This window comes from Hylobates moloch, unplaced genomic scaffold, assembly GCF_009828535.3.
Source record: "Hylobates moloch isolate HMO894 unplaced genomic scaffold, HMol_V3 SCAFFOLD_12, whole genome shotgun sequence".
NCBI classification, from domain to species: domain Eukaryota; kingdom Metazoa; phylum Chordata; class Mammalia; order Primates; family Hylobatidae; genus Hylobates; species Hylobates moloch.
Window position 1 is genome coordinate 12,140,400 of NW_026652287.1, and position 21,686 is coordinate 12,162,085.

At 47.9% G+C, this 21,686-nt stretch overlaps 1 protein-coding gene across 3 annotated transcripts; it reads right to left on the reverse strand.

Annotated features, from left to right (window-relative positions):
* Nucleotides 1–976: 976 nt before the first annotated feature.
* MLEC (malectin) lies at nt 977–16,027 on the reverse strand. 3 transcript variants are annotated; one of them, XM_058425108.1, is made up of 6 exons: nt 15,627–16,027; nt 8,551–8,729; nt 7,820–7,996; nt 7,668–7,725; nt 6,283–6,505; nt 977–2,370 (listed from the first exon to the last, which is right to left on the reverse strand). In XM_058425108.1, exons 1-6 carry the CDS (start codon nt 15,874–15,876, stop codon nt 2,115–2,117), a joined length of 1,143 nt encoding a protein of 380 aa, XP_058281091.1. In that variant the 5' UTR covers nt 15,877–16,027; the 3' UTR covers nt 977–2,114. The 3 variants fall into 3 exon arrangements, with proteins under 3 accessions (XP_058281091.1, XP_058281090.1, XP_032024399.1); XM_058425107.1 differs by having other exon boundaries at nt 6,280–6,505; XM_032168508.2 differs by having other exon boundaries at nt 977–6,505; nt 15,627–16,025.
* Between the last annotated feature and the right edge of the window lie 5,659 nt (nt 16,028–21,686).

A 21,686-nucleotide genomic window follows, 5' to 3' on the forward strand; every position in this document is an offset into this window, starting at 1 on the left:
TGCCCAGCCCATTTCAAGGACTCAGTAATGGACAGCTGTAATTATCTTTACAGCTTTAAAGAGCTTGGGCTTTGATGGCAGACAGACTGGATTTGAACCCTGGCTTGACCATTTACTACATTAGTCTGGGGTATGTTACTGAACTTTTCTGAGCTTCAGTGTTTCTGTGTGTGTGTGTGTGTGTGTGTGTGTGTGTGTGTGTCTCTGTCACCCAGGCTGGAGTGCAATGGAGAAATCTCAGTTCACTGCGGCACTGACCTCCTGAGCTCAAGTAATCCTCCCACCTCAGCCTCCTAAGTAGCTGGGACTACAGCCATGCACCACCATGCCCAGCTAATTTTTGTATTTTTAGTAGAGAAAGGGTTTCGCCATGTTGCCCAGGCTGGTCTTGAACTCCTGGGCTCAAGCAGTCTGCTGGCCTCAGCCTCCCAAAGTGCTAGGATAACGGGCGTAAGCCACCATGCCTGGCTCAATGTTCCTCACCTGTAAAATGTGGCTTATAAATTACAGGAAAAAAAATCCCTCCTGCATTCTGCTCTTCCTAATGTGTAATCAACAATGACAAAACACCAGAAAAGGAGCAAGCAGAGAAAAATCTCCTATGGCTTAGGTTAGCTTAGCTTGTCCGTGGGCTATCACAGAGGCTAAGGGAATGGTGAGGAGAGGCAGCAATAGGCCCAGTGTGCCTTAAGAGTGGGACAGTCCGTGCCTAGTTGTTCCAGTGAAAGTGAAAACAAATTTTTTGTCCTTAAATGCGCTGCTAGTTGAAATGACCAGGAAGGGTTTTACAGAATGATTCCCCGAAGCAAACATCCCAGAGAGAAGAAAAGCAAAAGACACACAGCTAAATGGACAACAGTTCCCGGCCTCATCACAGGAGAACTCTTTGGAGCCAAGTGAACCCCTGGGTGTCCTTTTTCCCACCCCATCACTTCAACACTTTGTGATCAAGTTCAAACTTAGTCCCAACACAGAGTGTCACTGCAAATTGTTTATTAAAACACAAAGCAATGGACAGTGAAAAACATCCTGATTTTGTACTTTTTGGTGGGAGTGGGGTGGGACATGGAAGGGGTAGGGTCAGATGGAGACAGCCCAGAAGGAAAGCCAGCTCTATCCACCCCTACAGCTTCCCTGGCCAACCAGGTTCAAAGCCCGTCAGTTATATCTCACTGTGCCGTTGTCAATGCATGTTGTGGCTACTGACAAAGAGTTGGTTTGGCCTCCACAGAGAGAGGATGGGAAACTAGAGTAGAAGCTACAAGGGCTAAGAACTTGATGCTTTTTCTCCAGTACTTGGTACAGAATAGAGCAGCCAGGCCCAATGTGGAAGGGTGGGGTTGGTTTCCTGACAAACCAGGTTAGACCAATAATGGTTGAAGAAGCTGCCCTGGGCTCAGAATGGGCAGCTGGTCCTTGCCTGGGAAAACTTCGTGGAAGGAAAAGGTAACATTCCTTAAGTCCAAGGAGAGAACCAATCCAGGGTCAAATTTCTTTTCATTCCCTGGATCACAACACACCAGGGAAGAGAGGAGTCAAGAATGTCTCTCCCTGCCAGTGCTCCCCTCCTACCTCGCAACTCGGCTCTCCCTTCCCGACAGTTGTCCTTTGAAAGGACGGAAAGCGCACTTCAGTTTGTTGTTGTTTTTCCTCATACTGAAATAAAGCACTGAAGCTCAAAATAGAGGTGAGAATGGAGTTCTGCTTTCCCCAGTGCTATGTGCCCCCATCTCACAAGACTGCCTGGATGCAAGAGGTGCCAAGGCCCTCTCTGCCAACTCAAACAGGCACTACTGTTTCCCTGGCTGCCAGCACAATCCTGGCTCCTTGTGTTTATACTCCTGGGGGAACCCGTCCCAAGAGATCCATCCTGCTCTTTTCCTGCCAACCCAGCTAGTCCCCAAATCACCTGCTCTTATCAAGATGATCTGGCCCCCCATAGCAGGCTAGACAAAAGGCACCTGGAAAGGACAGGCCAGACTGGAAGCAAGCCACACAGATGCAAAGAAGAAACCCACCCTCACTAGGCAGCTGATCTATTGGTACCAATCTAGTCTCATAACAAAATGAGGAAATCTAGCCCTCTTGCCCCAGAGGTTTAAATACAGAGAGTCTCAGTTTGGACTGAAAGAGAAAAATTGCTCTGATCTTTCTAAAGCTTGAACATTAAGGCTTCTTTGCAATTTTCTTAGAGCTCTTTGATTGTTAATTATATCTTTCCATCGAAGAGAAGCAGATTTCTTCTGAGATTTCTGAACAGTTCCTGGGTGTTTCTGGTTCTGCTTCAGTGTACTATCACTTTGCCTTGCCTCAGTCTCTCCTTCCTCCGGGGCCACAGAAGGAGAAAGCCCAAAGCATACGCATCCTGCCCTTTAAAAAAAAGAAAAGAAAGAAAGATTCGTCTCTCACTTTGGAAGGCTCACCTACTCTCCTAGGTCCTTCTGGAGAGGCATGGAGGACAATATTCCATGTTGCCATTTGATGCCACTAAGGATCCTCAAGGCAAGAAGACACTTGAATTATGCCAGAGTAGGCCAGCAAAGGGGAGGGAAAGGACAGGGAAGCAGCCCCATGGCAGGGACTATAGGACCCCTGCCCGGACCTGAATCTAGAGGGAATGCCCCACCCTGGCTCAGAGCAGGAGAGGAAAAGGCACTGTGCTGACCGGGGTGGGTCCTTCCCCAACCCCCAAGGAGGGCAGAGAACCTGCTGATTCTTTCCCTGGGTTTCCCAAGGTGAGCCAATTTCTAGGGAAAGGGATTTTAGCACTAGGAAAAGGAAAATACTGCTGCTGTTTTCTGAAGTTCTCAGCTGAGATTTTAGAAACCATATCCAGGCCTTTCCAGGAGAGGCTACAGGCAGGAGAAGAAGGAAGAGAAATTCCTTAAAACAGAAGCTTCTCCCAAGAGATAAGGAAGTCAAAACCACAGTTCTAAAGCTGGACCAAACACAGGCACAGAAAGGGGGAGGTAAACCTAACTCAAACTTTGCCCTCTCATCAAAGCCTAAGTGCCCGCTAACATGATCCCAGTAGCTCTTAGGCAGTGAGAGCAAGAGAACACGAACACGCTCTCAAACCAAACAGGTGGCCCTGTGGGCAGGGCTAGTCTTCCTGGGAGTCTAACACCATTGACACCTGAAGAAAACTATCTTCCCAGTCATGAGAACTCGGGGTGTCCACTGAGCAGCCTCTCCTCAACAATGGAGATTTTTCAGAAAAGTGAATCTGGTTTAAGGGACACAAATCCCACAGAGTTTCTTGGCACAATGTTTCAGTAAGCATGAGTGAGACCCAAAAATGTCCGATTAGAGACCAACTGGCCCCTGACCTAAGTCAGAGCTAGACTGCAGAACTCTCAGCCCATCTCTGCAGCAGACATCTGCGTCATCCTCCCGGAAATTCAACTCAGGCCACACTTCTGGCAAAAGAAGTTTCACCCTGACTGTCCTTGTTTTCAGCCAGCTGGGCTCAGTGGGATCTAAAAACCTAGGACAGAGTGTAGATTCAGTAGAGGAGCCCGGGCCTCTCCTCCACACACCCCTCACTGGCACCCCTCACCACCTCCCATGCGTCCCCTATGGTGCAGCCTCTCACTCCTAGCACTAAGCTCAAAATACAGATAGGGGAACAAACAGTGCAAAAAGCAAAACGTGAACAACAGAGTAATTCTTGACACATACAATACAAAAATAAAAATAAAAATAAAGAATCCCACCCCTTTAACCTAAACTTCATGTACCTATATCTTGGAGGAGCCACAAAACAAAAACAAAAACAAAAAAACTTTCAAGTTCAGCATCATGAGCCAGCTGTGGCCAGCCCCAGGGAGCTCGTTAGCTGGATAGGCTTGGCTCCAGGGGAGTCTACCCCAGCCCCCACTATACTTCTTCCTGTTTCCTCACTTCCCCTTTAGTTTTTGTTAGCCATAGAAAGATGTTCCTTCCTTTCGTTCACAACCAGAGAGGAAAGCGCCCATCCCTAACCCTGAGCTCAGGGGAAAAGGGTGGGCTTGGAAACAGAGGCAGAAGCAAAGCTGCTTGGCTTACAGTACCATTAGGAAATGGCCCCAGGAGTCAGGGTTTCCTTCTGAGACTCTGAGTCACTGAAGGGATGTGTTGAGGTGGAAGGCGGGACCCCCTCCTTCCTCAGACAGACCCAGGCAAACTAACAAACAAGGCAAAATGGAGGCAGCCAGTCCTCCTCCTTCATCTTGACTAATCCAATGGCAGTGGCCCAGGGCTTTGGGGAATTTTGATGGGATAGGAACCAAAGCTACTGCCAGAAGCCTGTTTAGTTAGGATGTTCACTGCCCCAGGCAGGTGGTCCCCAAGACCAAGGCTACAGTACCTTATCCTTTAGAAGCCGGGGAGCTGTGTGAAGCACTGTGGGAAGTATACCTCTGACTGCAGCCTCAGGCCACAACCCTCCAGCTGCCTGACTCAATACCCTAGCACTGAGACCCAAGTCACAGCGAAAACAACAGGCTACAATTCTCAAATGACTAAATGCTGGCCTGGAGTAATCATTAAAGAGCCAAAACCCAGGACATGAGCCCAAGAGCTACCTATTTTGTCACATAAGGAGTATTTCAAATATACAGAGCTCTTAAAAAACGTACCTAATAAAGCAAACTCAAAATTAAACACATTATAGAAAAATGGGCCTGGCCTGAGATCCTATATTGACTGCTCCAGTCCAAGCTGAAGCTAATCCTGCTGTCTCCCATCCACAAAATTCCTTCTAGCTTGGCTGGGTCCTCCTTCATTGTTGCCCTAACTGGGAAATGGATGACAATGGCCAGAAAGGAGGGGACCAGGGAAGCTTCATTTCCTATAGAACTTTTTTCAGGGAATTCAAGACTGACACTTAGATGCTAAGGTTAGCTTCAGAGCTGCCAAGGCTCTGGCTGACTGGAATTCTTTCAGTCCCATCACACCAACAACCTGACTGCTACTTGGATAGAGAAATGAAAGGACGGGGGAGGGAGGGGCATACTATTAAGATCAATAAGAAGCATCACTGGGCCTATATAGCTAATTAGTCTAGTTCCTTGAAGTAGCTCTAGGCATAAACCAAAACTGGCTGAACTGTGACACACAAGAACATGGGAATAAATGAACATCAGATACCAGACACTCTAAACAGTGGTCAGTCACTTAGTAGGGCTCAAGTCTCTGAGGTTGCTCTTAAGCTATGCTAACATAAGCCTTTTCTAATCCAAAGACCAGAAGAGACTTTTAAGGTCAAGTGTTCTGTTGCTGCAGGCTGGAAAGCATCCCTGCCCCCTGGCAGCAAGACCCTACAAAGGGGCCAGTAAAGAACTGCTGGGTCAGGTCCTCCTGGCTGCTGGCTCAGAGATCCAGGGAGGGAGGTACCAACACGGTGAGGTGGTAAAGGAGAGAACCCCAAATCCCCGTGTCTCCTTCCCTTCTTGGCTATAACTTAGTGGGATGGTTGAGAGGGAGAAGAAATTTCAAATGGGCCAGATTAAGGAAACAAACAAACAAAACTGAGAAGAAATTAAGTCCCCAACAGGCACTGAAATCAAAATGATTTGTTGTGGTAACAAGTCAGAGGCGATCTGAGGACCCGACATAACCTAAACGTCTTGGATGCCGGACAGTCTATAACTGGCACATGCCAGGGAGACAAGCAGTGACAAAGCTCAAACACTAAAGGTGGGACCATCACTGGATTAATCCAGAGAGACTTCCAGATAAGAAAGCATTTTCTTTCTTTTCTTTTAATCTCCCTACTTTTTTTTTTAGTCTTTACCGCACAAATTCTAACCCTTCACACACATTCTTTCAATCCCAGGACATCTGAAGTCTTATCGAGACATAACTTCAGACCATACCTAACTCCCAGTGCTGGTCATCTCAGGTAATAAGATGGCATTTCCCTGCTGTTAATTTCTAACCTAAAAAAAGGAACGTGACTCCTCTGAGTTCAGAGTCCTTTCCACTAGGTATACAAAAGAGGATCCTTGAGCAGGAAGGATCCAGTTTACCCTAAGTATCCTCAAGAGGAAAGAGACGGCTGGGGGCCAGCCACAAAGAGAGGACGAGGACCAAAGCAGGTCTGGGACCAGGTGGTGAATGAGGGCTGCTCTCTACTCGCTCTGCCTCTTTTTGTCTCCTTTAATTGATGTGTGTTTTTTTGTCTTTTTTTTTTTTTTTTTTCATTAATCATTGTGAAAAATATAGAAACCAAAACCAATGTGGCTGGTTTCTTTCCCACACCCCTCCATCCTGTTCAGGATGGTCATTTGTTCTCACAACCGGCAGAGGCAGAAGAGGGTTGGAATGAAGACTCCGAAGGCCACCAGGATGGGAAACATGAGGCTGCTGTTGTCCGAGGCATAGGGGTTGGGTGTGCGGGGGCCTGACTGCACCCGGTTCTTATTGGTCTGTTTTTTGAGATTAGACCCTTCATCATATTCTTCTTCTTCTTCTTCCTCTTCTTTCTTCTCCAATCCCGGATGAGGCTGAAGCTTTGGTACATCTAACACAAGGAAGAAAACACTGTTAAGACCCACAGCATTTAAGTAAGAGAGACCCTTAAAAGCAGCAAATAAGCCACAATAAAGAGATTGCTGTGACTGAACCGGGTCCAGAGAAAAGACCAGAAGTAGCAGAAATAGCTTCTGGTCTACAGAACAGCAGAGTGCTGCAAAAGCTTTAGATTTAACTAGAAAGTAGAAAAAGCCGTGCTCATAGGTTGGTTCACTATCTTACCTTCCTATTCCACTTTTACAGAGCCCCAAGATAACCAGACTGGACAAGGACAATGACCCAATGCCTAAACTTTAACCTTTTCAAATCCCTCCTGCTCCCACAAGCCCACATTCCCTTTTGATTCACACAACAACTGAAGAAAAGTTGACGCAGAGAGTTCTGGGTTCCCAGCACACACTATCCCTCTGTCCTGCCTCCTCCTCAGGGACTTGAACACAGGTCTGTTTGGTGGTAAGACATTCATCCTCCTAGATGTCATAATATCAGCATTTGGGGGACATCAAGACAATAGAATGAAATCCTCAGTGCATTCAAGATTGAGTTGGGGAAAGGTACAGAGGTGGAATGGGGGAGAAATGCCACAAAGACGCAGCTTTCTCTACAAAAATCAGCCTGAGATGCTGGCAGCCAGGAGAATCTAAACTCTGAGAAAGAAATATACTCTAAGGCTTGATCCCAAGGATAAGGAGACATAAATAAGTGAAGTTTTGTCCCAGTGCAGTCCAGCAATGCTGGAATCTTTCAGAGCATACCAAAACCCTACAAGACTCCTCCTTTTACCTTTTTTTCCCCTAGGAAAGAGATGTCAAACAAACAGAATAAGGACAAGTTTTAGGTGATCCCAAATGACTACAAAGGTCAGGGTACACCAATAGGTAGCATTATTAATCCCAATTTATAGGGAAATTAAAAGCATCCATCCAAGACAAACATCTGATTAAATGGCAGCAATAAGATATACATAGACCTGACTCCAAAGTTTGTGGCTAATACCATGTTATGCTTCATCCTCATCCAACTGATTCTGAATCCCCTACAATTTAGCTTTAAGTGTTTCCAAAATAGTAACCAGCTCAATTACCTCCTAAGGGCTTCCTCAACCATATCCTTCCACTCAAGTCAAAAAAGCAGGTCAGAACACAACTTACCATCCACTGTCCCAGCCATGATGTAGAGTGCACAGACCTTGGGATTGTCATAGTACCCCTAGGAAAAGGGAAACAGTGGTCAACCCCACACAGCAGCAAACAACTTCCCCTGTACCCACTCTCTTCGGCAATGGGCAGAATAGGGGAATTACCTTGACAAACTCAATGTAGAGTTTCCCTGTGAAGGTGGACACCTCCCCCTGGACACTCAGCTTCCCCTTTCTGATGCTCATAGGTATAATTTCATCGTGAGCTGTGCTATGCCCAACACGATCAAAGATATCCAAGTCTTTCACCACGACGTGGCCATTCAATCGTACATCAAATACCTTCCAGGATAAGAAAAGGAAACAATGTCAAAACCATCAGCTTTACATCCTTTCAAGCAGTTGGGCATCATGCACCTCTTTGGGCTTCACGTTCAAAAATAATTTAAGAAATGATGGGTCTGGATATCCAGGGTGGCTAGCATCCTTAACCCGGGTCAAACCAAAGCCATGTTCCCTCGCTGCCCAGGAGGTCTTATATTGGCTTTAAGGAACAAAGAATACAAACAAAAAGCTTAGCATAGGAAGAAGGAAATTCACAGGAAGGGACAGAGGAAAAATAAGGCTAAAAACAAGAAGGTGCGGCAAACCATGGAGGGAAGTAGCCAGGAGGGCCTTAACAGGATGAGTTAGTTGGCAAAACAAGGATTCTGGCATTGCTTTCTGTCACTAACCCCCAAGGCAAGTGCAGCCTTGTGGACTATGAAACATGCTTCTCTAGAGCTCATCTGTTCTTCCTTTCTGGAGAGGCTCTCACACTCTCTAGCCCCATAATAGTGGACTGTCCAAGAGCAGCAATGTCCCACTGGTCAAGCAACAGCTTGACTAGGCCTCACCTTTTGCTGGGACTGTGCAAAGTAGACCTCGGCAAATTTCAAGACCAGCACGTAGTCCCCCTCCTCTTTGATGGGCACTTCATAGCCAAAGGTCTCCTCATTGTACCGCTCAGTTTGATACAGGATCTGGTCCTCAGGGTTGGAACGCAGGATTGGCAGTTTCATGCCATAGTCTGAGGCTGAGGACAAAAGACAAAGAGAAAGCACATCAGAGGCAAGACACAAAAGAAGAGCAAAGACCCCAGAACAGCCAGAGGCATTTCCAGGGCAATGCTAATAACCCTCTCCATAAAAGGGGCCACCCACTCTGCACCTGGCTCCAAACAGAGCTCCAACAAAGGCAGGAATCATACAGCCATTACTATGGAAGAGTAAAATGAAAGAAACTAAACACTAATCAGGCCAACAGCCCCTATAAACCTCAGAGCGGAACTTTCTAAAAGCACATTAAAATGACTTTTTCCCCCTGACTGTATGGAGAACAAGTCTAACTCATTACCACAAGAAAGTGCTGTGTTGCAGCTGCCTGGTTCCCCAAGAGGGAGGGCTTCAGAGAAACCTCCTAAAACAAGGGGGATGGCCAAGAACTCCATACAAGATGAAGTTCAAAGAATGTTTTCTCTCATTCAGAAAAGCCCAGAGTCTAAAACAAACAGGATATCTGCTTTGGAAAGTCATTCTTCATTGTCCTTACGAATAAAATTCCAGCTTTAGTTGTTGTGTTTTTTTTTATAATTTTCATTCAAAAAGTTCCAAAGCTGGTAAACAAAAACAGGCTCATAAAAGAAAGGTGTGACGCTAATTTCCTTACTTCCCACAGACTCACAAAACTCTACCTCACCTACTCACTTGAACATTCACTCAGATAAACCAACAGTAGGCCGGGCGCGGTGGCTCACGCTTGTAATCCCAGCACTTTGGGAGGCCGAGGCGGGCGAATCACGAGGTCGGGAGATCGAGACCACGGTGAAACCCCGTCTCTACTAAAAATACAAAAAATTAGCCGGGCGTGATGGCGGGCGCCTGTAGTCCCAGCTACTCGGAGAGGCTGAGGCAGGAGAATGGCGTGAACCCGGGAGGCGGAGCTTGCAGTGAGCCGAGATCGCGCCACTGCACTCCAGCCTGGGTGACAGAGCCAGACTCCGTCTCAAAAAAAAAAAAAAAAAAAAAGATAAACCAACAGTAGAAAAAAAAAGTTACTACTGCACCTCCAGTGCCTAGCATGGGACCTGGCACATAGTCGCCACTCATACAGTGTGCTGAATGAACAAATGACAATGAAGGAGGTGCCTGCAAAGCAGTGAAGCCATGCCATTCTGTCCACAAGGCTACAGCATCCTGCAGGGAAAGACAATCTGCCTAAGATGTCCAAGTCCTAGGGGAATCACCTTTCACATTTCACAAACTGACAAGGAATAAGAGAGGGTAAAAGTAACAAGTTACTTACCTCGGGTCAGTATCAGAAGAGCAGAAAACCTCTCTTGACCCTGGCCCTCTCCCAACCTTGGTATAAGACAGTTGTATATATGTTTTTTTCTTCCTCTCGCACAACAAACTAAACTCCTGACCTCAGGTGATCCGCTCGCATCGGCCTCCCAAAGTGCTAGGATTACAGCTGTAAGCCACCACACCAGGCCGAATCTTTTTTATGCAAATATAAGATATCACATTTTAGTCTCAGAGGTAAATAGTTCTGCTTCCTCCAGAGAGTAGCCTGACTCCTTTATCCTATAAACACAGTAAGGCTTTCCAGTGCTCCATAAATATACTTTTCCAACTACAGATGTAGCAGTCATGTAGTCTCTCCTCCCGCATGAAATTAAGATTTCAAGACTGCCTTCCAATCTCACATGGTGACCCTGAAGACACCTGGCAACTAGATCCTTTGGGAGACGGCCAGGGGCTGTCATCCCCAGAGCTTTATCTTCTGAGTCATCAACAAGGGAGAAGACATGGCAAAAGGTAAAAGATTAACAAAAAGACCCAGTGGCTGAGGTCGAGACCTCAAAAAAATAAACATAACTGTTAACGGTTCCTGTAAGTGACATTAGCCACGAGATCAGAGGGACTGATGAGACAATGGAAGAGGAAACTCATTGCACTTTTGTCTTCAGACTTTTTTCTTCCTAGTTCTCCTCAAGAAATCAAAGAGTAGCTGAGCAGTGCATACAAAGGATGTACTGCTAACATGCTCCCCCTCCTTTCCAGCGTCAAAAAACCACTGCCCTGGGATACAAACCTATGAAGACTGAAAGACTGCTATTTCTCTTCCAACTGAGCTCTAAGAATTTCCTTCTTCCATGAGGACCATGATCCTTACAAATCTGGAACATCAACTACATTTCATTTATAGATACACAGAAAATTTTGTGCAAGTGTGGGGAATTGTCTTTTTGTTTTTGAGTTTTTTTTTGGAGACGGAGTTTCGCTCCTGTTGCCCAAGCTGGAGTGCAATGGCGCAATCTCGGCTCACTGCAACCTCCACCTCCCAGGTTCAAGCGATTCTCCTGCCTCAGCCTCCCGAGTAGCTGGGATTACAGGCGTGCATCACCACGCCCAGATAATTTTTTGTATTTTTAGTAGAAACGCGGTTTCACTATGTTAGCCAAGCTGGTCTCGAACTCCTGACCTCACATGATCCGCCTGTGTCAGCCTCCCAAAGTGCTAGGATTATAGGCGTGAGCCACCGCACCAGGCCGAATCTTTTTTTTTTCTTGCCAAGTGGAAAAAGTGAGAAACTGACAGTAATGTAATCTGTGGCAGTCTCAGTCCCACAGTGAAGAAAACTCAACCATGTGAACAAAAATTGCTTAACAACCTTGGAATTACCTTTAAAATATTTCCCTTTAAAACCCAAGTGGCTTTCCCAAGAGATCTGCCACATGCAAAGTTGAATTTGCCCAAGTCCCAAGAGATGCAGCAGCAAATAAGGGTTTTTCTTCCCTCCTTAGCCTTTATGCATTCACAGCAAAACAGATTTCTCTAAAATACAATGAAGTGTACAGTCAGCATGCTGCTGAAATTGGCATAACTCAGTTAACCAAAAAGGAAGGGGGCCGAAGGGCCTACGTTATGTCTGCTCTTTCTTACTTTTAGACAATGTAGTAACTAGGCTCCTTGGAAAATTCAGCACAGGGTTCAGGAAAAGACATACATGAAGTGTCACTGAACAAGTTGTTTTCTCTAGGTCTGTTTTCTCACCTATAAAGTGGGGACACCACCTATCCCACAGCATTGTGGTATGGATAAAACAATCCGTATAAAGAGCTCAATACAATGCCTCACACAGAGAGAGACACAGAAACATGGGTATGCTAGCCAGGCAAGGATATGCACTCAATAAGCACTAAATAAATACCTCCACTCAAGGGAGTTTAGGGAATGGATCAAAAGAAAAGGAAGTAATAAAACTAACTGGAAAACTGCAACTGGGAACCACAAGAGTGGGAAAGCCAGAATGAGCAGAAGCCTGTCCTCCATGAGAACACAGCTGTAGAGCTCCCCTTGGTGCTTTAGCGTCACTCCCACCCCACCCTCAGATCTCCCGGTCACTAGACTGTTCTTCTGGATCACTTGTTTCTCAAGTGAGGCCAGTACCTAAAGAATTGTTCTGAACGGGCTGAGACAGGGAACCCAGGGATTCAGGGACCTAAATTTCCTACCTGTGAACTTCCACTACTTGGAAGGCCTGCAGATGAAGCCTGCCTGTTAGGTGACAGCAGAGGTAGAGAATTCTAAACAACTCCCATGGCTATGAGCAAATCAGAGGCAGCAGTGACTCCTCTCTCATCCCATCTTTCAAGCTCTTACCTCCCCAAAGCCAAATCCTTCCCCAGCTGAAAGGAAGGCAGCCCAGGAAAGGGTCTTCCTTACGGTTACAGAATTAGCAACCTGATAGGCTCTGGTCCCCAGCCAGCTTTTTTCCCCTCTGGAGCCATGTTCTGCCCTATTTTTAATTCCATGTAAAAGGTCATCAAGGAAAAAAAAAAGTGACAGAGACACTTTAAGCTACTCTGGACAGGAGAGTTTACAGTCTTATCAGAAATTTCTAAAGCATGAGAGTTTTTTTGAGAAGGAAAACAAGGCTCAGAGAAGTAAAGCAAGTTTCTCGAGGCCTTGCGACTTTAGCAGGTATCTTTCTATGAAGAGGAAATAGCCTTCCCTAAATTCAAGCAAAATTCTGTGCCCTCGGGTCAGATAACCAGGTCTTTTCCTAGTCAGAGTGAAGAGGAACTCAAAATGACCAAGTTACAAATCTGGAACATGGTCAGGCACGCTGGTTCATGCCTGTAATCCCAGCACTTCGGGAGGCCAAGGTGGGAAGATCACTTGAGGACAGAAGTTCAAGACCAGCCTGGGCAACATAGAGAGACCCCTGTGTCTACAATAAAAAACAAAATGAAAAATTTTAAATAAATAAATAAAAACCCTGGTATGTGCCTCATACCAAAACCCCAAGGTGAACACTTCTAAACCACTTTCTGTAGTGGTGCTGCCATCTGTGGAAGCACACCGGCTGAAAAAGCCTTTCCCAGGCTGTAAGCGCTAGCTATACTCAAGGCAGAAATGAAATTCAATAAATATTCTGAACTGCTTTTGAAAGCATAAGCCACTAGGTGCCCTGGGCCACTCACAATTACAAGAATGTTGAACTACAAAGAAACTATACAGAAACAGCAAGTTCAAAAGAAGGCCAAACCCTTATCTGGACTAACTTGGTAACACATACCTGAATTCATTCAACATAAAATCAACTTTTCTCAGCATGCTGGAAACAATATCATGGGCAGGTGGGAAAAGAAATAAGGCATACAGTTCCTACTGCAATCAGTGTAAATAGCTGCACGAGGCAAGGGTCTCCAAATACCTGGCACACTCTTATCCAAACAGGCCCAGAAGAAAGGCGGCGTGAACAGCTGGACTTCCCTTGGTAGGACTGACTCCTTAGTAGAGAGCTGTCTCCTGAGAGTGCAAGCTTATGCACATCTCAGCCCGACCTAAAGCCAGCAAAATGCCTTTCTCAGGAACCTGGTAAGTGCAATGTTGCAACAAGCTGGTCCACACTGCAGCTGACAAGTGCCACCTCCCACTCCTCATCCATGCCTTAATACTGCTCCAATTCTTACCCAGATTGGTAGAATGGAGAGGGGAACCTTAGCAGGGAACTTTCATTTATACAACGCCCCAAGGGCCAGTGTCCGAAATAGGACTCCAGTACACACAAGCTTTGGTAGGTCTCATGTAATTTTACCTGCTACAATAAACTCCTCCCAAGGAACTGCAACCATGAGCCAATAACCCAAGGACAGAGATCTTGGCTGACTGCTGACCAGGCCAAAGAAACACACACACGCACGCACACACGCGCGCACACACACACACACACACCCCACCTGCATCAGCAAATTCAAACCACAATTTCTGAATAAGGGCAGTATCTGGGAACTAAACCTGTGTGGTGTTACTCAGCTTTATCCTCTGCACAACAGACTGAATAGGACGATGTAACCAATGCAAGGCCTGGTATCTGCGAAGTGAAAGAAACCATCCGCTCAGTGCCCTCACCACAGCTATCTCAAGAGGCAAAGTCCACAAACTGTCTAGTTTCCTCAAGGGCTCCTTCCTCCCTGCCCACACTCGTGAAGAAAGAGGAAGGGTCCAGGATAGAGATAGTAATGACCTCCTGCTATAAAGTCTGGCTTTGGCTGCTGCTACCCCTGCTAAAGACTGGAGCCCTGAGTCAGCTGAACCCAGGCTACTGTGATCTACATGCCAGGGCTCAACAAATTCCAAGACAAACATAGAACTTCAGAAAACAGCCCTGTGTCCCAAGACCCTCACGTGTGAAAGGCAATAAACTCCTTAATATAACAAACTCCAGGACACTGCAATCGACTTGGGAAGAACTAACTCTTTTAGTAAAAGCAAGAGCCAAATCTGGGCATCGCAGAAAAAGAGTGAGAGAAAGTGAAGAGTGAGTCTGTCTCCTGGTTGTCTGGAGGTGGCATACTGCCAATTTGGCAGCCTCTGAACCCAGCATACAGCATCAATCTCCTTCCAACACACGAAGCAAAGAACTTCCTTCTGAAACCTGTTTTCCAATCCCTCCAACAGAAGAAACAAAGATTATAAAGCAGATCTTCCAAAACAGTGGTCTCGGGGCAACCTACGTCACAAGCCCCTGGTGCAGAAACCTGGGTCCCAGCAAAAAAGCTCAATCTACTATAATCGATTTCGAGTAGGGACTAGGAATCTGCATTTTTAACCAGCTGCCCTGGCAATTCTGACACACACTAACTTTGGGAAGGGAGCAGCTCTGTTAAAAACCACTGTTGCCCAACAAGTTAAGTCACAATCATTTTCCCCCTAAGCTGGAATTAGAACTCTCAGGATCACCTATGGGAGGTTGTAAGCATGCTCTGATAGACCATTCGGATTCTTACACTGGTTGACCCAGTTCACACACAGCCACCAGCCTCACGTGCAGGATGGCTTCGATAGAACCACCCTCTGGGGGCGGCCTGCCGATTCTACTTTTAAGCACACATATTCATCGCTCGAAAAGAGGGCGGGGGAGGAGGCTACAATCAAACTTTCCTGGCCCATTCTCTTCGAAGATTCCTTCCTATTCTGGCTAAGAATCAAGCCCCGCTCGCGCTGCAGAAGGGGCAAGGAAAGAGGCCGATTCCTGGGTCGACGACAATCTCCCAAGAACTGTCTCGACAGGAGAAGCAGGGGCACCCAAGACCTACAACCCGCGAGGCCTGGAGGTGGCAAAAGGCCGCCTTCGTCATTTCTCTCCCAGCTTGGATGGGAGTGAGGGGTTGAGAAAATGCAGGATGAGAAATCCAAATATAACTAACTTCTGGCCAACTCTCTGCCTGTATGACTCTAGGTATCTTGGAGCCAGTGCCAGGCCCTGAGCTCAGAGTGGGCCCCCGAAGAAGCTGCAGAGAGAAACTTCGCTCCAGAGACGCGGCCCCAGGGTTGAAAGGGGCTCAGGGCCCGCAGCCCCCGGCCGGCTGCGCCCAGCACAGCAGGCCCCGGATCCCGCGGCTCGGCAGGGGGGCTCTCACCTCGGCCCACCCGGCCTTCCAAAGGGTCCTTGCGGAAGTGGATCCCGTGCACGTCCACATGCGCCTCTCCGCCCGCGTTGACCGCCCAAATGACGCTCTCGGGCAGCCCGGCCCCAGCCGCGCCGGCCACGCCGGCCACGCCGAGCCCGGGTCCCCGGATCGCCGGCAGCGGCAGCAGCAGCAGCAGCAGCAGCCGCAGTAGTCGCAGGAGCGCCACAGCGGTTCCCTCAACCGCCCAGGCTCCCAGCATGGCGGCCACCACCACGGGGGCAGCCCCCGCCGACCCTCGTCCTTGGCCGGCTGCCAGGCCACCCCGGACTCAGAAAAACAGCGCCACGGGCCGCTCCGCCTGAGCCGCCGGGGACATGTCGCTCTCAGGCCTCCTTCTTCTCAGCCACGGGTACCGCCTCCCACCTCAGGAACAACCTACCCCGCCGCCCCGCCCCCGGCCACGACCTGCAGCCAATCAGCGCCCGGCCCTCATTAATTACCCACCACCCTGCCGGGAGGCGCCCGCTCATTGGCTGTCAGGCGCGGGAAAGGGCGTGGCTTCTCCCAGACGCCGGCCCAGCAGTCGGGCACGAGATGGAGCGCGCGCAGAGGGAGTGAGTTCGGTTGAAGCGGCGGTTGGATGCGGAAGTGGCGGGTGCAGCGCCCAGGCGGCCCCGGAATCCCACAGCTGAATGGGAAAGGTGGCCTGGGGGGGAAGGTTTAGGGTAGGGCGCACTGACACGTCGCCAGCACTTCCGGTGCTCTAGCTCTTGAGACCTAATAGGCTCTGGAGGGGGCGTGGCCGACTTTCCCGCTCCCTCTTCTTTTCTCAGGGAGAAGCATGAGCATAAATTCTAGTAGGAGAAGCAATGGACACTCTCCAGACCTAAGAGACGCAGTCCTTTTCCCCGCGTGAGGGAGAGGACCCATGCTTTCTCAGAGAGGCCGCGGACACAGATCTCCAGGGAACGAATCCCACGAGGATAATGCCCCGCCCCCCTCCCCTTAGCGGGCTCGGGGCGGGTGGTAGCGTCCAGACGGCCGTCCAATGAGAAGGCTCCAACGCAGCGGAAACGCGTGGCTTTGAGAGCGAGGGGGCGCCAGGCTGCCCGCGTCTCCATGGCGACAGCCTCTGGCCCGCCTCCGCTGCGTAGGGGCGGGACCGAGGCACCCTAGGCGCTGGCGGGAGTAGCCGCCGGCGGTGCCCAGAGTGGAGGACTGAGTTGTCCCGCCCAGGCACGGCCCGAGCTCCCTCCCTGCTCCTTCACAGTTCACCTGGCGCTGTCCCACACTGGCGATCCCTGCGCTTTGGTCGCTGTTCAAACTCCCATTTTTCCGATGGGGAAACTGAGGCACAGAAAGGGACTGAATGTTGCCAAAGGGTCGCGCCGCAAGTGTAGGGCAGAGTCAACGCAAAAAAACAAAACAAAACAAAAAAACAGTTAATGCATTTTCCATAAATACTGGCCGATTTAGAAATTCTCCCTAAAAGGAAAAAAAATGTATCAAGTCCCTACTACCAGGGTTGTCAGATTTGGCAGATAAAATAGGAGAAGCCCAGTTATATTTGAATTTCAGCTAAGCAAATGGGACCCACTTATACTAAAAAAAAAAAAAAAATGCATTGCTTATTAAAATTCAAACTTAACTGGACTTCTTGTTTTTTATCTGCCAATCCTACCTACTACTTAGGCAATGAGCTTTGTGCTACATGAACAAAATACACACCTGGGGTCCCGCATGAGAATCACAGACTTTGCACAACCCATAATGAAATTAATTGTTTAGTTAGAACAGCGATAAGTGCTATACAGGAACAAAACAGGGTACCAAAAATGGAAACTATCAGTGGTGGATCTAAATGCACCCAAATTCCTTCCCAGGCCCCAAATTCAGACCCCACGGGGGTAACTTTTGGAAGTGTTCCCTTCCGGTCTCACTTTCCCCCCTATTTTGCAAGCATCTGGCCTTACTTCCTCCCATAGACATGTTTCCTGTCCAAGGTGTTTCTTTTTTTTCTCTCTCTCTCTTTTTTGGAGACAGAGTCTTGCTCTGTCGCCAGGTTGGAGGGCAGTGGTGCAATCTCGGCTCACTGCAAGCTCCGCCTCCCGGGTTCAGGCGATTCTGCTGCCTCAGCCTCCTGAGTAGCTGGGACTACAGGCGCGTGCCACCACGCCCAACTAGTTTTTTTTATTTTTATTAGAGACCGGGTTTCACCATGTTGGCCAGGATGATCTCGATCTCCTGACCTCAGGGTCCGCCGGCTTTGGCCTCCCAAAGTGCTAGGATTATAGGTGTGAGCCACCACCCCTGGCCTCTTGGGGTTTCTAATTCTTCTATTCTCTCTCTCAAGGTGTCATCTTTTAAGGATCTTGACAACTCAGAGGCTTCAGTTACCCTCAAAGGAGGGGTGTGGTGCAAATGGGGAACAGAAACACAAGTACTGGTGATGGGGCTTCCTCCCTCCAGGCAGTTGGCCTGCATAGCCCACGTACCACTCACGTATTGCGCTGCCACCAGGAGCTCATGTTTATTTTATCCTCAAGGCAGTCTAGTCCAGGAGAAACAATCACAAAAATGGATTAATTTTTTGGGGAGGCCTCTAAAGGCCTTCTCTTAGTCCTTCATGTCTTTGGTCACCCTAGAGGGTGAAGAAGATACCTGGCTAGCTCCTATTATTGAGCCCTTCAGATACCATTCGTGGTTGGGCCATCTTTGTAACAAGGAGCCTGGCTCCCTTTCTGAGATCCAGCTGCTCATGAATTAGGCTGTCTTTTCAGTAAAACAAAGTCTGAGACCCTGGAGGCAGGGCACGGGATCCGAGCATGGGATCTAAGACAGGCTGCCTGCATCCCATGCCTAGTCCCATTTACCCACTGTGTGGCCTTGGGCAAGTGATGTACTTCGCTGAGTTTCAGTTTCCTCAATTGTGAAATAGAGATACAGTCATGAGTCACTTAATGACAGGGATGCGTTCTGAAAAATGCATCATTAAGCGATTTTGTCATTGTGCAAAGATCACAGAGTGTACTTACACAAACCTAGATGGGGATAGCCTCCTATACATCTAGGCTATATGGTATAGCCAATAGCTCCTACACTACAAACCTGTACAGCGTGTTACCTTACTGAATACTGTAGACAGTTGAACACAATGGTAAGTATTTGTGTATCTAAACAAAGATACAGTATAAACACAGTATTGGCCAGCCCAGTGGCCCATGCCTGTAATTCCAGCACTTTGGGAGGCTGAGGTGGGTGGATCACTTGAGGCCAGGAGTTCGAGACCAGCCTGACCAACATGGAAAAACCCTGTCTCTACTAAAAATACAAAAATTAGCTGGGCATCGTGGGGCACACCTGTAATCCCAGCTATTCGGAGGGCTGAGGCAGGAGAATCGCTTGAACCTGGGAGGCAGAGATTACAGTGAGCCAAGATCGCACCACTGCACTCCAGCCTGGGTGACAGAGTGAGACCCTGTCTCAAAAAAAAAAAAAAAAAAAAATACACACACACACACACACACACACACATAATAATCTTTATTTATTTATTTACTTATTTATTGTGGAGACAGACTCTCACTATGTTGTCCAGGCTGGCCTCTAACTTGTGGCCTCAAGTGGTCCTCCTGCCTTGACCTCCCAAAGCCCTGGGATTACAGGCCTAAGCCCCTGCACCTAGCCAATATTATAATCTCACAGGACCATCATCGTATATGTGGTTCATCATTGGCTGAAATATTATGTGGCACATGACTGGAATACTTTATTTTACTTACTTATTTTTTGAGACAGAGTCTCACTCTTGCCCAGGCTGGAGTGCAGTGGCATTATCTCGGCTCACTTCAGCCTCTGCCTCCCTCCTGGGTTCAAGCAATTCTCGTGCCTCAGCCTCCCAAATAGCTGGGATTATAGGCATGCACCACCATGCCTGGCTAATTTTTGTATTTTTAGTAGTGACAGGGTTTCTCCATGTTGGCCAGCCTGGTCTTGAACTTCTGGCCTCAAATGATCCACCCGCCTTGGCCTCCCAAAGTGCTGGGATTACAGGTGTGAGCAACCGCACCTGGCCTAGAATAGTTTCTATTTCAGAGGGCAGACGTGAGGATTAAAGAAGGTAATAAAACCACATGAAGAAGAGGAGGAGAAGGTGGTAATGCATATAATAAAGTCATTAGAATTGATAAAGAGCCGAAACAATTGTTTAGATACTCCGAGACCAACCACCATGGCCACATAACCAACATTTTAGCACCTGATTTTCCAAAATGCTAACTCTAAACATAAACAAAGCACAAGAATAAGTTTTCTTCCCTTATTAGCATGATTCCACGGAATTAAACCAATCAGCCATAGACAAATCAGCTTAAGTAGCTCTATTTGCCTTTGAAAAAATATATGTCAGCCAATCATGAAAAGGGTCAAAATACCTCCTCTTGTGCTACAATTGCTGTCAATTCAGACTTCTTGCCAATCTTGTAATCTCCCGATTCACAGACTCTTCCTTTGTATGCACAATTAACTCCTGAAATTTTAACTTGATCTGATTTTATTTTTGACAGATTCATGCCTGGCACAAGCCAAGGCACTCAACCGATTGCTATTCTGAAATGAAAGTCTCGGCCGGGCATGGTGGCTCACGCCTGTAATCCTAGCACTTTGGAAGGCCGAGGTGAGTGGATCACCTGAGGATGGGAGTTCGAGACCAGCCTGACCAACATGGAGAAACCCCATCTCTACAAAAAATACAAAATTAGCCGGGCATGGTGGTGCGTGCCTGTAATCCCAGCTACTCAGGAGGCTGAGGCAGGAGAATCGCTTGAACCCGGAAGGCGGAAGTTGTGGTGAGCCGATATCGTGCCATTGCACTCCAGCCTGGGCAACAAGAGCGAAACTCCGTCTCAAAAAAAAAAACAAAAAAAACAACAGAAAGTCTCTTGAGTTCTTGCCTTCTGAACTTGTACCCCCACCTTGTACTGTAAGAGGCTGCTAGATCTATGCTTTTTTTTTCTTTTTCTTTTTCTTTTTGAGACAGGGTCTCGTTCCATTGCCGAGGCTGGAGTACAGTGGCACAATCATGGGTCACTGCAGCCTCGACCTCCCAGGCTCAAGGGATACTCCTACCTCAGCCACCCAAGTACCTGGAACTAGAGGCATGTGCCACCATGCCCCACTAATTTTTTTATTTTTTGTAGAGATGGGGTCTTTTGCTATGTCGCCCAACCTGGTTCGAACTCCTGGGCTCAAGCAGTCCTCACACCTCGGCCTGCCAGAGTGCTGGTATTACAGGCATGAGCCACTGCACTTGGTCCCAGATATATGCTTTTAGGAGCTCTTGATAAAATTATTTGTAGCCGCAAATCCGTACGAGTCTACAGCGCCTCAATTCTTGGCTGGGCGTGGTGGCTCACGCCTGTAATCCCAGCTCTTTGGGGGGCCAAGGCAGGTGAATCACCTGAGGTCAGGAGTTCAAGACTAGCCTGGCCAACATGTCGAGACCCCATCTCTATAAAAATATAAAAATTAGCCAGGCATGGTAGCATGCGCTTGTAGTCCCAGCTACTCAGGAGGCTGAGGCAGGAGAATCGCCTGAACCCAGGAGGTGGAGGTTGCAGTGAGCCAAGATCATGCCACTGCACTCCAGCCTGGGCAACAGAGTGAGACTCTGTCTCAAAAAAAAAATTGACTCCTCAGAAGAATTCAACTAAGGGGCAAAAGGCAGAGAGAGAGAGAGACAGAGTCAAGTTTTAGAGCAGGAATAAAAGGAAGTAAAAGGCCAGGCACAGTGGCTCATGCCTGTAATCCCAGCACTTTGGGAGGCCAAGGCGGGTGGATCACCTGAGGTCAGGAGTTTGAGACCAGCCTGGCCAACATGGAGAAACCCTATCACTACTAAAAATACAAAAATTAGCCGGGCGTGGTGGCGTGTGCCTGTAGCCTCAGCTACTAGGGAGGCTGAGGCAGGAGAATCGCTTGAACTCAGGAAGCAGAGGTTGTAGTGACCTGAGATCGCACTACTGTACTCCAGCCTGGGTGACAGAGCAAGCACTCGTCTCAAAAAAAAAA

Bases quoted from the DNA above. Each gene is read 5' to 3' on its own strand.
- MLEC (XM_058425107.1), bottom strand. From the start codon at position 15,876: ATGCTGGGAGCCTGGGCGGTTGAGGGAACCGCTGTGGCGCTCCTGCGA. The intron at 7,726-7,819 runs GTAATTCCCCTA...CCCTTTTCCTAG, and splicing joins TCTACATTGAGTTTGTCAAG to GGGTACTATGACAATCCCAA. The intron at 6,506-7,667 runs GTAAGTTGTGTT...TCCTTGTGTTAG, and splicing joins CATGGCTGGGACAGTGGATG to ATGTACCAAAGCTTCAGCCT.